A 15347-nucleotide genomic window follows, 5' to 3' on the forward strand; every position below is an offset into this window, starting at 1 on the left:
CACTGAATAAGGAAGGGTGAAGTCCAAAGAGACTTTTGGATAAGAGTCACATAATGTGCTTTGCCTTTTGCTTCCCGTGGAGTTGTGCAAGACTGATTACAGTCATTGTGCGTGAGTTGTGCAGGTATGAGAGTGTGAAAAGCACGAGCATTTCTAACTGTATTTGTAACTGTAAGAATAAATATATACAGCAATAAGGGTATTTCCTAAAGCAACCAAGTCTAATTCTGTTCCTATTTAAGCCAATAGGAGTTACAGTTAGAAAAAGAGGTAAGCCTGTGCCATGTCATCACAGTTGTTCATCTCACAGCTGAAATCCTGAGACTGCTGCAGTTTATGAAATGCATTTCACCTTCTGATTTTGGCCTTTTGTTGCATCTGCCAAGCTAATACAAGGAGTAATTTTGCAGTATAATCAGTGTCTGTTTGTTACTCAAGTAGATATTTTTTCTACATTTCTAATTTAGTTCTAAATTTCAAGGTTGTCACTGAGTGGGAACAGCTATTCCAAACAAAGGCACTCTACCTTAGCTTGCTCTTCAGTGCTGCAACCTCCCGGCCCAGGGCTTCGTTACTCTCAGTAGCTTCATCCAGCTCTCTCTGCAGCTTCCTGCGGTTTGCGTTGATACGCTGAGACTCTTCCTCAGCCTCCTCCAGCTGCCTTTTCAGTTGCTTGAGTCGTAGGTTGCCCTTCTCGGCCTATGTGAAAAATTTAGAATAATTCTTTAAGTCAAAAGAGGTCTGATAGCTTTAGATTCCTCATTCTAATTTCATGTTTTACAGAAATAATGACCTGAATTCAGTTTTACAGAAACATGACCTGACCTGAATCAAAGGTGAAAGCTTAAAATCTAAAAATGTAAAAATAACGTTACTTTATGGGAGTTCATTTTGCTAATAGACACTGTACTTGGAAACTGCTTGTTTCTTTTACTGCACAGTCCTACCTCTGCATTTCTGATTTTCACGTTGGTGTGTTTTATGTAAAGTTAAACTTTTCAATGTGGGACAAAATTTGATCATGGTCTCCATTTGTGTACCAAAAGGGATGTTGTGCAGAGTCCTATGTATCACTGTGTGAAGTCAGACTGTTGCAGCTGGTTGATGGGCAAGGACTAGTGCTTTGGCACTTGTCTCTGCATGAAAGAAGAATCAGATTGCCAAGTCTTTTAGCAGAGTGCTGTATAGCTCTCCCAGCACAGAATATTCTTCAAGGTGGAACGTGGAATATTCTTTTCTTAGGGTAAAACCTGAAAATCCCTGTGCCCCAGGCTAAGACCCTTATGCCATATTCTGATACCTGATCTTTGTACTGCTCTGCTTGCTTTCTCTCGTCCTCCACCTGCAGCAATGCATCCTTGAGCTTCTTGTCCTTCTGGCGCAATGTCTTGGCTGCAGCCTGCTTCTCTCTGCAAATGACAATGCAACATTTGATGATGTAGAAGTTCTGTAGTTGTCACCTGCCTCGGGAATGTGGCACCAAGGAACAGTGTGTTAAAGGCCTTACTGAATTTCATAGATGAATTCTAAGCAAAACTTAAAGGTTGTGTTCTTCTGTTCAAATCAAGTATGCGTCTTTGCTATATGCTAAGGTGCTACAGGGATATGGAGATGTGCTCAAGCATGAGTTGATTTCCTCAAGAAATAGTCCTACAAATGGCACAGTATATAACAGAGAATCTGGCAGGGGCATACGGCAAGGCAGGGGAACAGATCCTTGCCTTTGATACCAGTAGAACTTTTCAGCAATAAAATGGTTCTACTCAGAATCTGGAATAACTCCAATTAATGGTTGTGTCTCTAAGAAATGTTAAGTGGGTGAGAGACTTCACCAAATATTAATGGCACTGAGAGCCCAATGATATAAATCCTATATGCTTTTGTTTAATTTGACTGATTAACTGGAACAATAAATGGATAGCTGTACCATCTGGAATTCCACGTACCTGGCTTCCTGTTCCAACTGCTCTTCAAGAGATGCAATTTTGGCCTCCAGAGCAGCAATTGTGCTCTTGAATTTGGACTTCACAGCTCCCTCCATCTCTTGCAGTTTACTCTTTAGCTCTTTGTTCTGCCTCTCCAGTTGCTGCCTGGCATTTTCATTCTTCTGTGCAGTTGAACGCTCTGTTGCCAGCTCGTTGTTCAGCTGCTCAGCCTGAAAGGGTGAAAATGGATGCTGTCAAAAATGTGTACTTTCAGGGAAATGACAGGTGGTGATTCATGGTGGCAGTTCTCCAAATATTTATTCAGAACCACAAATAACTTTCACAAATGCAAACAGGGACGCACATGCTGAAATGAACTCTACCTGCTGTACTGCTTTCCTCATGCGATCACCCATTGCCTCTATGTTGCTGTGCTCCTCTTCTAGCTCTTCCTCCAGTTGGGCAATTCTTGCCTCTAGGCGCCGTTTCTCATCCTGAAGGCTTGTCCTGTAAGTTTAAGAAGTATGTTGTTATGGCTCTGATGAGTTGAATGTGTCTGAAACTATTAGGAACTGCCTATAATTCACAAAGAAAAGAAAAGCAGATCATGAAACTGGTCAGACATGCATGTTGTGTTGTCAAGCCTGGATGGCTGTTGGGACAGGCCAACCTGGCAGCCGGGCAATGTTCAGCAGCATGTTTATAGCTTTGTGAGTCATCCAGTCTATTCCTACCTTCCAGAAGAAGCACTTGCAAGTTCCTCTGCCATCTCTTCTTTCTCCAGATCTGCTTGTTTGCGAGCTCTCTCTGCAGCAGCCAGGTCCTAGGAGTAAAGGAAAAGGAAGCATAATAAAGAAATGAGCAAGCGTTCAGTTAGACAACCATGAATTTTCTGAAACTAGTGTATGCTGGGTTGTCCAGTTAATGGAATAAATTATTATATCATAAATCCTAGGGAAGTATGACAAAATACACCTTCCCCAGACTGTCAGCCTGCTTTTTATTAATTTTAGACAAAAAGATTTCCATTTAATATATACAGGAATAATTAATTCATTCAGGAATTTATAAGTATTGAGAACAATTTGTGTTGAATCATACAGATAATTTTCCTTTAGATCTGATGAACGGTGTTTTTTTCCAAGGTGTTTTTTTCAGTTTAATCTGGTTATGTTCAGATGTATATTTGGCAACTGTTGGAGTGCATGGAACACACATAACTTGTAGCAAGTTCTGCTTATAGCTTTCCATCTGTAACTATTATAGCCCTTATATTGTTTCACTGCAGTTCTGTTTTGCTACTGAAGATCCTTTGTACTCTGCTTTATATTGCTTTAGAAGTTTTTTACTTTACCTCTTGAAGCTGGATGAGTTCTGCTTCCAGGCTCTTTGCTTTCTTCTCATTCTCTCTGGCTGTAGCAAATATTTCTTCTCTGGCAGCCCGTGCATCATCCAGCTCTCGTTGGTAATCTTTCATCTGAGCCTTTTTGAAAAGAAAAACAGATTTATTTTTGTCTGGCTTTATTACAGTTTCAGTAGAAAGAAATTCGCACAGACTAGAAGACACACATTTATGTAGTCATAATGCCTGATTAAATGATGTTTTTTGGAGAGATCAGCTAGCACGTGTTGGAAGGGTCTGAAATGCTATTCCATGAAGAGTGATGCTTCCGCTTGCACACTGTGACTTTTGTAATGCCTGTTGTCCTCATTTCCCCGGAATGTTTGAGTATGTGTGTGATTTTAATCTTTGCAAATACGTCTGCTTTCATTGTTTAGTTGTCAGCATATGACAGAACCGTAGATATGGAGACGCACAGTATAAATATGAAGATATTCAGAAATTGCATGATTTCTGAAGAATCTTTTGTGCTGACTCTTAGAACCAGGATTGAAGTCTTATAGTAGGCTTTATCCTGTGGCCCTTTCTCTACATTGGAATCTGTTTTTCTTCAAATCAGTAAGTTAATAGCAGATGGGTGTTGGTCGGAGAATGTTGAAAGCTCTTTGTAATGATGACATTTAAGGTTCTCATGGTTTGCCTTGTAAAGTTTTCTTTTTCATTCATATTGAACATTACAGTACAGATACTTGGTTCTGGTAGGTTAGTTAAAAGTCCCTGTCTAACCTATCACCTGTAACAATCATCATGTTCACAGATGTAACCAAACTTTCATGTTGTGTCAGTACAAAAGACAGCAGCAGAAAAGACGACTGTATTTGTGGGTTGTACATACTTGTAATTTGCGAAGTTGTTTGATGGCTTCTTCCCGAGCTTTGTTAGCAGAATCAGCTTGGCTTTCTAGATCTTTGACATCAATCTCCAACTTCTTTTTGGCTGCAGCTGCCAGGGCACGTTGCTTCCGCTCGTCTTCCAGTTCTGTTTCATATTCATGGAGCTGATCATCAAAGAAGACAAGATTAGAAAAGTCCTCAAGAGCTTTTAAACACTCTGTATAATTCTGGGTAATCTATACAGTCCTCTATATCACTGTTAATTGTGGTATCACTAGCCGTTAAAATATTTACATTTTGTTCAAAAATTGAAGGCTCTTCAAAGGAGTCAGCAATATAGGTTCTGTACTTGTGAAAATCTGATAGCTACAGTATTTGTCCTTGCTGTCACACTACTATGCATACTAGTATATATCTATAGTCTATGTATCTACATAATAGGTTCTGTCCTGTCTGTGTTCGTTTCCAGTGCTTTTGTATCCACTCAGCATACCTTGAGAAGGCAAATAAATATACAGAAGAATAGATACATTGAGAAGGCAAATGGATATATTAGTTGGTGTCTTTTTTCACTTGCACTGAGAACACAGGGAAAATTCTCCTTACTGTGCTAGAAATAATTCATATGTTTTATACTATATTGATTGTAGGGTTGAATTGCTACATCTGTTTTCTGTTGGACATTGTGCACCTGCTACTGAAACAGGAAAACTGTAATACTGCTATGCAATTTTGTGCTTTTTTAGTGCAATAGCCAACATATAGTTTTTATTTGCCAAGCACAAGGAAATATGATGTTTCCTTATTATTACAGTAAAGTGCTTTAGTATAGGCACAAGGCTGGGGACTTTCAACTGTTTCGTTGAGATATTTACAAATGCAATAACAAAGAATGATACCTGTTTAAGGAGTTGTCTTCTCTTCTCCTCATTCTGTTCATCTCTGGCCTGTAGATCTCTTTCAAACTGGCTTTTCATGGCTTGCATGTTAACTTCCAACCTGAGTTTGGCATCTTCAGCAGCCTGTAGCTCATCCTCTAGCTCTTCTAATTGTGTCTTCATCTCTTCTACTTGCTGTTCAAGGGTCCGTTTAGACTTCTCCAATTCGTGGACCTTTCAAGCAATGAGAAATTCATAGATTTGTTATAAGAAATAAAAATAATTTCACTTAAACACAGCTTATTTGCATTATAGGCCATTTGAAAACATCAGCTATGGACAATGAATGAGGTAAATTGCAGTGTAAGTAGTAAACCAGCGTTTTCTGTACACTTGAAAATCTGTCTTAAAATAAACTGGGAGACCTTGGATCTCAAACTTTCATTTTTAATCAGTCAAGTATCATCACTGAGTTTAGTCAGTATTAAAAGTGATACTGTCATCTCACTGTAATAAAATAAATGATTGGCAATGTGTCAGTGGAAATTTGCTGCAGCTGTACAAGTACATGTTAGGCTGGTGGCAAACACAAATGTGATTGTGAGATTGCAGAGTTTACAACTTTAAAGTTGCTTAATAAATAAATGATTTAGAATCCCTTTTTCCAATCTTAGAAGAATCTTCAAACTTGAAGCCGTATTAAGAATAAAAGTCGCTTACAGTTACTTTGCCAAGTCTCTTGAAGGTTTGGGTACAAATAGAATAAAATGTGAATTTTGCACGAAATATCTGATCTTATTGAAAGGTTTTGTGTGCTACAGAGAACTCCACACACTGAAAACAACTATCTGTTTGTTAGCTGCTATTTTAAATTACCATGGATATCGTTCTGAGCCCAAAACTTACATTCTTGCCGACATCATCTTTGGAGCTAACAAGATCTTCCATTTCAGCTTTCAACATTTTGTTTGTTCTCTCCAGTTCTTCTTTGGCTTCCAAAGCCTCTTCAAGCGCCCGCGCCAATGACAGAGCCTTTGTTTCCTTTTCTCTTGCTTCAGCTTCTGCCCTGTCCCTTTCATCTGCATATTTTGAAGAGATGTTTTTCTCTTCAGCCAGCATCTATAAAAAGGAATTCATTAGTAGAATGTATTTTCTATTGAAACTGTCTTATCAGTTGTTAATGACAGAGAGAAACCGGCATTTTGATTAACGTATATAAACGCTAATTAACCACTATATGGTATGTTTAGTTCAATACTACTTTATTTTTTGACCCTGATCTTTTAGATGAGGGTCAAAAGATTTCTGATCTTTCTCTATGCCAGTGGATTCCCTCTGAGTCCCAGAAAAGTTAGGTGATAACATAGCAAGGGAGAATTTTAAATTCACACCTGATCAAACTTCTTCTGCTTCTTCTCAAGGTTGGAGACCAGCTGACGCTGGTTATCTAAGTCCACCACCAGGTCATCCAGCTCCTGCTGGAGTCTGTTCTTGGTTTTTTCCAGTTTGTCATAAGAAGCAGCCTTTTCTTCAAACTGTTGCGTGAGACTTTCAATTTCTCGCTGAAGTTTCTTTTTACCTTCTTCCATAGTTTCTACTGTGGCAGAAAATTCCTGTAGCTTCTTCTTAGAGTCGGAGAGCTGAAATTTGAATTTAGAGAACAAATCTTTATAGCAAGCGACAAAAAAGCTTGGCAGAGAAGGTGACTAAGAGACAACCAAGATCAAGAAATCTATAATTTGACCCATGTGAGGCTACTTACAGTTACCCATTACTCATCCTTTATAAAATGAGGCAGACTACAGGCCTAGTATGCACATTCAGGCCTACTGTGCAAGACTCTCTTGGGACCTGTGTTGCATATATACCTAGAGGAAGAGTGCTGGCTCCATTGTAGAGCCTCACTGATGCCATCTGGGCTATCAGCACTGCTTCACTGAAGGTCCATATGCTTTATCAGGATAGTTCTACAAACCTGAAACCTGTGGAATTACAAAACTCAGTGATGGAGCTAGTGATTTATATAGCACTGATACCTGTATCGTAAGTGTTGAAATATGTCTCTCCAGATTTTGTTTTGCTTCTACTTCTTCATCCAATTGCTCCTGCAAGCTGTTCTTTTCATCTTCCAACTGACGAAGCTTGGTAGACACATTTAGCTTCTGCCGTGTTTCTTCCTGAAGCAGCTCCTATAGTTAGCACATCAACCAACAAGTTAGTCCTTAGTTTAGGTCATTTATAGTGTATTTATAATTACTGTAGGTGAGCTTTTTTTACCTGTGTGTCTTGTAGCTGAGATCCTAAGGTTGCAACGTCTTTGGTCAATTTGATTGTCTTGCTTTCTGCTTCGTTGAGCAAACCGGTAACATTTTCAACCTCAATCTATGGGAGACCAAAGTGACAACGCTCAGTTTTTTTGCACAACTTCAATGTAGAGCAAACTAAAGTTAAAGGAATACGTTGAAGTCTTAATGTTTGAATGGATTCTGAATCTGCTTCTATGCTTCTTGGGTCACTTCAAGCACTAAAGGTGTTTCTAGCTCAACTGGAATTCATAGGAGAGCCATAAACTTTGCCACAATTTTTCTGGACAGTATATGGGATTTAAATCCCATAGAACTAAATCCTACATACGAAATCTGCAGTGTCTGAACGTCATCTTTGTGACCTGTACATTAAGACCCCAAGTTGTAATGCTGGTTTTGTCTATATGATACCTTAGTATCATATTACTATCAAATATCATAGCCTGTTCCTAATCATAAGACAATACTAATATATTGTATATACCACAACAATAGGCAGTATTTTCAGGAATTCAGTTGTGAGAAATATCGTTGTTTACATGAATGATACAGATGCTGAAAATACAGCTCCCATTTTTCATTCACTTTCCAGTGACTTGCAAAGATGAATGGGGATTTTCCTGTATTTTCCTTTCTCTTAAGTTTGAGAGAAGCTGATGCATTTTGATTATATTTTCTTCATTATCCATTAATTTAAAATAAAAAAAAAAGCTTACTGCTCTGAAAAAAGTTGTAACAACATGTTTGGTCAGTATTGCTAGGCACTGCAAATCTACCAAAGAGTCATCTTAAATTATGTTTAGTTAATTTGTTATTAGGAACTAAATTGTAAATAAGTAAGCATTCTCCTTTCACTGTCATTTCTCTGAGTACATCTTATAAGATTAATAGTTGTTTAATCCATTTCCAGAAGCCACATTCCTATTGGTGTTCCCCACCACCCTACAACAAATGAACAGAAAGTATCTTTTAAAAACATGCAGTGCTGTCTCTGGAACAGTGGTGGCATTACGGACGTGTACAGGGAAACCACAAGACTAAGAGCTGTCACTTCCATGAAACAGCATTCTAACTGTTTAACAGCATGATAGCTGAGGTAGGAGCCCTACAGATGACAAGGAGCATTCCAGCTGAAGTCAATAGGGCCAGGATTCCTCCAGGTGTACTCTAAATGAACTCGGCTTAACTGGTCTACTCAAGTCTGTGGTGTCACAGTGAAAGGACAGACTCCCCCTTACCTGTAGTTTATGAACTCTTTCATTGAGTTCTGTCCGAACACGCTCTCCATCTGTGTACTTGGACTGTAACTCTTGCAGTTGTACTTCCAGCTTCTTCTTTTTGTGCTCCACATCTTGTTTGGCCTGATTCAGGCTCCTGACTTCATTAGCCAGCTCAGAATTTTCTTTCTCCAGTGTCTGTTTGGTCTTATCCAAGTTTGCTTTAGCCTAAAAGCGTGAAGTGAAGAAAGAATTTTTATAAAATGAAGTCGTATTTAGTGGATAGTTTTCAATAAGATGAACTTCTGCTTACCCTTTTAAATTGTTCCAGCTGCTCTGTTAGCTCTTCTACAGCTTGAGTGTGTTTTTGCCTCATCTCCTGGACTTGGGCTTCATGAGTTCGAGTCTCCTCCTCCAGAGCTCTCTTTAGCACTGTGACTTCCTGTTCACGCTTTGCTCTGCAAGGTAACACACGTAAATGGAGCAACAGCAGATAAGAGTGTTTCAGTCACTGGGAAAATGACTGAATGTCCTGCACAGGTGTAGAAGGTGCTGCAGCTACCAAAACTCACATTCAATTCTAGTGTATGGTTTTTGGATCTTTAGGAGTTGGAAGGCTCCAACACAATGAAAGCCATAGGAGTTGCAGTACTAAGTTATGGCAAGGCAGAGTGAAAGCAAACTGAAAGTCAGTCTAGTTATAGTTCACGTTGAGAGATAATGCAAAAATGAATTTACAGAAATGCCATGAGGTGACTATCACAGGATATAACAGACGGGATCAGAGGAAGTTGCATTGAGATCAGTTAAAAGAATTATGGTCCAAAGAACTGTGGTCCCTGAAGCATGAAACATCAGGGGAAAAATAAAAGGTTTAGATTTTTATGTAATTAAGTACAAGACTGAATTATTTAGGTGCCTAAGACAGAAAATGAGATACCTAGCTCCAGAAAAAAATAATTTAGATAACCTGAATTAGATTGTCTAGATCTTGGAGACCATCACTGTGAAAGGCTAATCTTTCCACTGACTGCTGTCTTCCAAATGTGCCATTTACAATTATGTCATCTGAGCTAACCCACCACAGGGCCGTATGAAACACCAGACAGTGTTGTACTGAGCTTGGTGACAGCTTTTATTTGGTCCACGTGCGATGTCTCCCTACCTGAGTTCTTGCTGGGTGGCTGTAGTATCCAAAGTATCTTCAAGCTCTGTCTTAAGAGCCTCCAGCTCTTCACCTAGGTCTCTCTTCTGTTTTTCTGCTTTGTTTCTTGCAGCTTTCTCAGACTCCAAGTCTTCCTGGAGATCAGAGATGAGAGATTCCAATTCACGGATCTTCTTGAGGGCATTGTTCTTCTGACTAGTTTCATCCTCAAGCCTGAAAAGAACATATTTCATTTTCTGTATTAAAAATATGATTTCACTTTAAGGAAATTGGTATACAGAGATTAAAAGTTTATCACCAGGGTGTAATTTTAACAAACTGGAAATATTTTGTTTTACCATTATTAGTTCAGAAGGAAGCATGGTTTGTCTACATGAAGTTATATCTACTTGTATTTAAGATAACATGTGATACCATATATTTATACTTTTATTTGGTGTTCTGGTGTTCTAGAGTTCTAGAGTGGTATTTAACAAAGTAATTGTGAGCAGTAAGTCATGCCAGTGAGTTTTGAAAGCCCTGCTTTGTATTTATATGAACCTACCTGAAAACTGTGCAAGAAAGTACCAGAGAAAGAGAGGGAACTGATGTAAAGGGGATCAGACAGCTATGTTTTATCAGGACATGATAACTGGAGATGCTGAATCAACTGATTCAGTTTTGGTTGAGTGTTTTCCCTCTTAAATTTATACAGAAAATCCACAGACTAGAATGGATTGAAGTTAGACTTAAATTTTTGCCTTTTGCCTATAAACTATGTTGTTACTTTTCATTCTTTACTTGGCAGCACTGCCAAGGTCTTTGGGAAGAGGAGTTTTCACTGCTATCTGGACATAACGTTAGGTTGTTTATGAGCATACTGTCATTTATTTTTTTTTTAGTTGCAAAGGAATTTGGAAGTTGGGAAAGCATGCTGACAGAATGTTCTGAGATGACACTCAGAGCTGCAGCATTTGGGTGTCTAGGGAGGGAAGAGACGTGTTACAGCCTGACATTTTCAACCTGTGTGCAGATTCAAGAGTGAATACCTGGCTAGAGCAGCCTGCAGCTCTTCCTCTTTCTTGGCTAGTTGTGCCTTCAGCTCAGCAATTTGTGCCTGAAGCTCTGCAATTTGCTCATGTAGATCACTTGACTCCCCTTCCAACTTCCTCTTTGTTTTCTCCAGTTCTTGTCTGCTCTTCTCCTCTTTCTTGAGTCGCACTGAAAAAGTAAGGATTTTGTTAATGGGACTGGTTAGTACAAGGAATTCTTAACCTAATCTTAAATTCAGACAAAACTATTTTGGCCATCAGTGAGGCCATACATTTAACAAGTCACTGTGTTTCTGAAGCATCTTGCAATACCTTGCTGTCATCATTTATTTCCAGTCATTCAAAAAAAAAAAAAAAATAATTCTCTTTCTCTAGAAGTGCTATTTTTTCTGAACTTCCTGTCCTCTACTCTTCTGTTTATAAAAAAATAAGTATTTATGGTTTATGCTCCCTGGGGTTTTGGTGATTCTCATTCCCAAAATGGCTTCAGCATACGAAAGTTGGAAAACACCATGCAGAATTTTTAGTTTGCTTCAGATTCTGTTTGTTCGTTTGATATGAACTATGACAAAAATCTGACATAAAACATTGTTCATGTTACCTTCCAGTTCTGAAATCATAGATTCATGTTTGTTTTTTAGCTTTGTAAGATTTTTGGCTTTTTCTTCCTCTTCTGCAAGATTCGTTGTTAGATCGCTTATTCTTTCTTCAAGAAGTTTTCTTTCCTTAAGAAGAATAAAATCGTTTTGTTAACAGAAGTGTCTTCCATTGGTGATTATGAAGCATCTCCACACCAAATGAAAAATGTCCAAGATACTGTCTTTCAATGCTGTTTTTCCTGAGATTGTAGTGATATATTACTATTCCTCTATTATAGAGGGGCTAAAAAGTGGTACCTGAAGTTTCCATCCTCTCTAATCTGCTGTTATTAGAATCTTATACTCACTCTAGTGGCTGGTAAGTATAGGGCCTAGTTGAGAGGAGCATCCCCTCTCCATGTACTGGAATACATGTTTACTTCTCATTCTAATCATGAAGTTTGGTTTAAATTGGTTGAAAACCAAGAGACTTATTTACACCTCTTGAGGCCAAGAAAATCTGTTCCATTGATTGTGCTTGGCTGCTGTGGTGATTTTGCTTGAAGATACTGTCACCACAATGGACCTCAAAACTGGTATTTTTACATAATTTTGAATTATTTAAATAAGCACAGGAAAATCATCAGAAATTTGCTGACTACAGGCTGAACTGATCATCTGGTAAATATTTACAGCCATGAAACTCTGTAGTTTTCCTAAAGCATTGCTTTTGTTCTTCTAGCTGAAGAGATTTTCTCTTATCTTGCACAAAGTAAGAAAATGGACCCACAACACTTACCTTTGTTAGCTTGTTATTCTGATCTTCCATTATGAGAATATCATCTTCCATTTTCTTTATCTTGCCATCTGCTGTTACTTTTTCAAGCTGCAGTTTCTGTCTTGCAGCTTCTTCTTCTTCAAGCTGCTCTTCCAGGTCCTTTGTAGGGAAAAAGAAATAATGAATTCTGGAAATAAAATACCACTTAGATAACAGGAAATGCCTAATGCTTGTCGGTCTATGTGGGTATGTTCTAGACTTCAGTTTTACTAAGAAATAGATAATCTGTAATGCTTGGTGATTTGGAAGAAAAGATTTGTTAATTCTTTAGAGAAAATTTAAAATTGGGGTATGGAAAGAAGATGTATAAAGAATTCTGGAGGAAAGAACAAATATTGATTGTTCTTACTTCAGTAGAGTAGGCACATACTGTTGAGGGCTGCATAGCAAGCTCTTTGATCAGCAAACCTCAGATCCTATGTCCTTTTTTTCTCTGAGATGCATGTTATTGTCTCTAGTTGTTGCTTACACCTTCTTACCAGCATTTGTTGCTGCATCTTTTTCTTTTCTGCTTGCAACTGTTGGCTGCGCTCCTCCTCTTCCTCAATTCTGGCCTCCATCTCATGCAGAATCTCTTCCAGCTCTTGTTTCTTAGCAGCTAAACGGACTCTCATCTCTTCAGCTTCAGCATAGAGTTCAGTTTCTGCCTGAAGCTGTTCCTGAAGGAGGTTCTTCTCTTCACAAAGCTACACAGATAAAATGGATAGGCAGGTAAATTTTAGATTGCAAATTGTCCCCTGGTGTCTTTATACTAGATAGGCCTAGTATACAGGTAGGCAGCTGCACCACGCACTTTTTGTGCAGGCACTAGGCCTCCACTGAAGGAACTGGGAGTTTGTCTGCACTGAGCTTTTGTTCTGGACCGTTGATTGCTATGAATACAATTGTGAATCCAAAGGAAGAAGAGACCTTTACTACAACAGCTTCTAGAAATGGTGAGAGTAGCTAGCATTTCAGAGAGATTCAGAGCTGTAAATCACCTGGGTGTGTTTCTGTTCTAGCTCCTTCAATTCAGCCTCTGCTTTCTGCTGTCTTTCCTTAGTTCTTTGCAGTTCTTCATCCTTGGCCTGCATTTCTTCCTCTTGGCGGGTGACTTGCAGCAGTGGTTTCACCTGGAAATAAAAAGGTATTTTAAAGAATGTTTCCTACCAGTGCTTATGTTACTAAATGCAGCACTTCATGGTGCCAGGCTGACGGGTACTGAAGGCAGCACTATCTGTTGTTCCTCAAGTAGTGGAACTACTTGAGACAGAAATACTGTCTAACCAAACTCAGCGTAAACATCTTTAAAGCAGCAAGCCCCTGCAGTGTTATTAACTGACTTTGTGTTAATTCTTGAAGCCTTGTGAGCACCTCTACCTTCAACAGTATTGCTTCTTGAAGGATTCCAAGCCTGGTTTCATGTGTTGAGAATGCCCATGGACTATAACTGCTGCACAGAAAGGCACACATGCACACGCATGTGTGTGTTAGTGACTTGCTATCAATGCAGGTAGGAACAATTTTCTGAATCCAAACTGAAGGCCATTTTTGGAAAAGTAAAACAAAACAACACACAAAAAAAAGCCTCTTTAGTAGGAAAATAGACTTAATTTGCTTGACTGCCTAGCAAAAAGATGTTTAATATCCCAGTTAGGGAGTTCCTAAGCTACTCTATCACTAGATGCATAACTGCATGTTCATGAGATTCTGTTTTATGCTCTCTTCTCATTAACCACCAATGTGAAAATATTTCCTTTTTGGCAATTAAAAAAGAACACATGCAAAATCTTATATGAATCTCTGCTTAATTAGTTTGTTTTCATCTCAAGCTAAAACTAACTTTAATGTTAATGGCATTATATGAATATCCAGTGTATCTCTTAATCCAAAATTTTGCAAAGCTAATGAAGCTCTTGCAGTCAGCTGTGTTGAACTGGAGCAGAAAGGGTGCCTGACATGACACAAGTTGGAGTTGGTGTCTTGTGCAGTCTGTTTCTTTTGGAAAGCTGAGGGAGAGATTCACTGACAGTAGTCACTTACTTTAGTGAACAGTCTCCACCATTGCCAGTTCCTCAGCTTTAGATAAGCAGCACAGTTTCTTTGGATAACTTTCATTGCAGTCAGCTGTTGCTGTCTCTTGGCAAAGGCTCTGTGATTAAAAACACAAAACAAATTGGTTCAGTCTGAGAAAGCAGTGTCTGTAAGATACAAACGTTGAGTGTAGAAACTGTAACTTGAGGGTCTGCTGATTTGAGGATTCTGCAATAATTCTTCTATCACTTAAACAGTGCCTGTGCTTTCTTGAGATAAGGTAATACCTCTGTTTAGACTTCCAGTGTTTTATTTAGTCTTCTTTTATTTGACTGTTTGTGCACAGTAGATAGGAATGAAACAGAAAGTAATTGTATAATTCTGGATATATTCAGAGTACTTGGGCACTCAGAACAGACATTGGTTATTATTATTGAAACCTATTATGTTTAAATTTGTTTGCTCATCAATTTGAAACCCTTGGTAGTATGAAAGGAAAAGGGCATTGCTGTTAATAGTTTAGTGATGCACATTAACTGAGATCGTGCTAGATGACTCCAGTGTTTCATTCCCACACTGTGTAAGAAATTATTTTATGTTTTAGAAGTGCCAGTGGTGCTGCTATTTGTACTGTAATAGTGTGTGTGACTCCAGGCATGGGTGAGGATGTACCTTGTCCTGTTAGTACAAACATGTTTAAAAAATGGGTCATTGCTTCAGAGGGTTTGCTGTACAGAAGGCTTAAGAAGCCTCACAATATAATTGCTCCCATAGTAATTATACTAGTGAGCCTCTTCTGGGCAGGAAGTGAGTCCTTTTAGGTCAGTATTAGACACAAGTTGAATTCTAATGCAATACAATTAATAGGTAACAATCTTGGTATCTTCAGCTTTTTATACAAAGAACAAAAGGCTACTGTAGATACCCCACTGCCAAAGATATTCTTTCTGTTAGTACGTATTCTTACTTTCTTGCCAGGTAGCCTCGGCACTGAGCCTGGAAGGCAATAATGACATCTGTGATCTTCAGGTCTCTCTCTTCTTCCAGGTGAGCCAGAACACCAGTTCTGAAGAAGATCTTACTCTGCCCAATTCTGTACAAGTTGGGATCAAGTTCCAGTGCTTTGATCTGGAGGAAAACAGGGATATTTGTTAATTCCGG

General features: G+C 38.7%; 1 protein-coding gene across 4 annotated transcripts in view; it reads right to left on the reverse strand.

The window, feature by feature from the left end:
* The window catches only part of MYH11 (myosin heavy chain 11), a 60152-nt gene that overhangs the window by 4203 nt on the left and 40602 nt on the right, over window positions 1-15347 (reverse strand). For all 4 annotated transcript variants that reach the window (XM_068699126.1, XM_068699125.1, XM_068699128.1 and 1 more), the window contains 22 exons: window positions 15154-15314; window positions 14196-14304; window positions 13154-13285; window positions 12653-12859; window positions 12135-12272; window positions 11359-11482; window positions 10755-10926; window positions 9727-9939; window positions 8875-9019; window positions 8583-8789; window positions 7316-7420; window positions 7075-7227; window positions 6430-6678; window positions 5945-6157; window positions 5060-5272; window positions 4163-4324; window positions 3280-3408; window positions 2660-2748; window positions 2309-2432; window positions 1947-2155; window positions 1301-1409; window positions 527-699 (listed from right to left, as the gene is read on the reverse strand). In XM_068699126.1, the coding sequence (XP_068555227.1) occupies window positions 527-699; window positions 1301-1409; window positions 1947-2155; window positions 2309-2432; window positions 2660-2748; window positions 3280-3408; window positions 4163-4324; window positions 5060-5272; window positions 5945-6157; window positions 6430-6678; window positions 7075-7227; window positions 7316-7420; window positions 8583-8789; window positions 8875-9019; window positions 9727-9939; window positions 10755-10926; window positions 11359-11482; window positions 12135-12272; window positions 12653-12859; window positions 13154-13285; window positions 14196-14304; window positions 15154-15314 (3536 nt within the window). The remainder of the gene's footprint in view (window positions 1-526; window positions 700-1300; window positions 1410-1946; window positions 2156-2308; window positions 2433-2659; window positions 2749-3279; window positions 3409-4162; window positions 4325-5059; window positions 5273-5944; window positions 6158-6429; window positions 6679-7074; window positions 7228-7315; window positions 7421-8582; window positions 8790-8874; window positions 9020-9726; window positions 9940-10754; window positions 10927-11358; window positions 11483-12134; window positions 12273-12652; window positions 12860-13153; window positions 13286-14195; window positions 14305-15153; window positions 15315-15347) is intronic.

This window comes from Anas acuta, chromosome 15 (assembly GCF_963932015.1).
Source record: "Anas acuta chromosome 15, bAnaAcu1.1, whole genome shotgun sequence".
In the NCBI taxonomy this organism is placed as follows: Eukaryota; Metazoa; Chordata; class Aves; order Anseriformes; family Anatidae; genus Anas; species Anas acuta.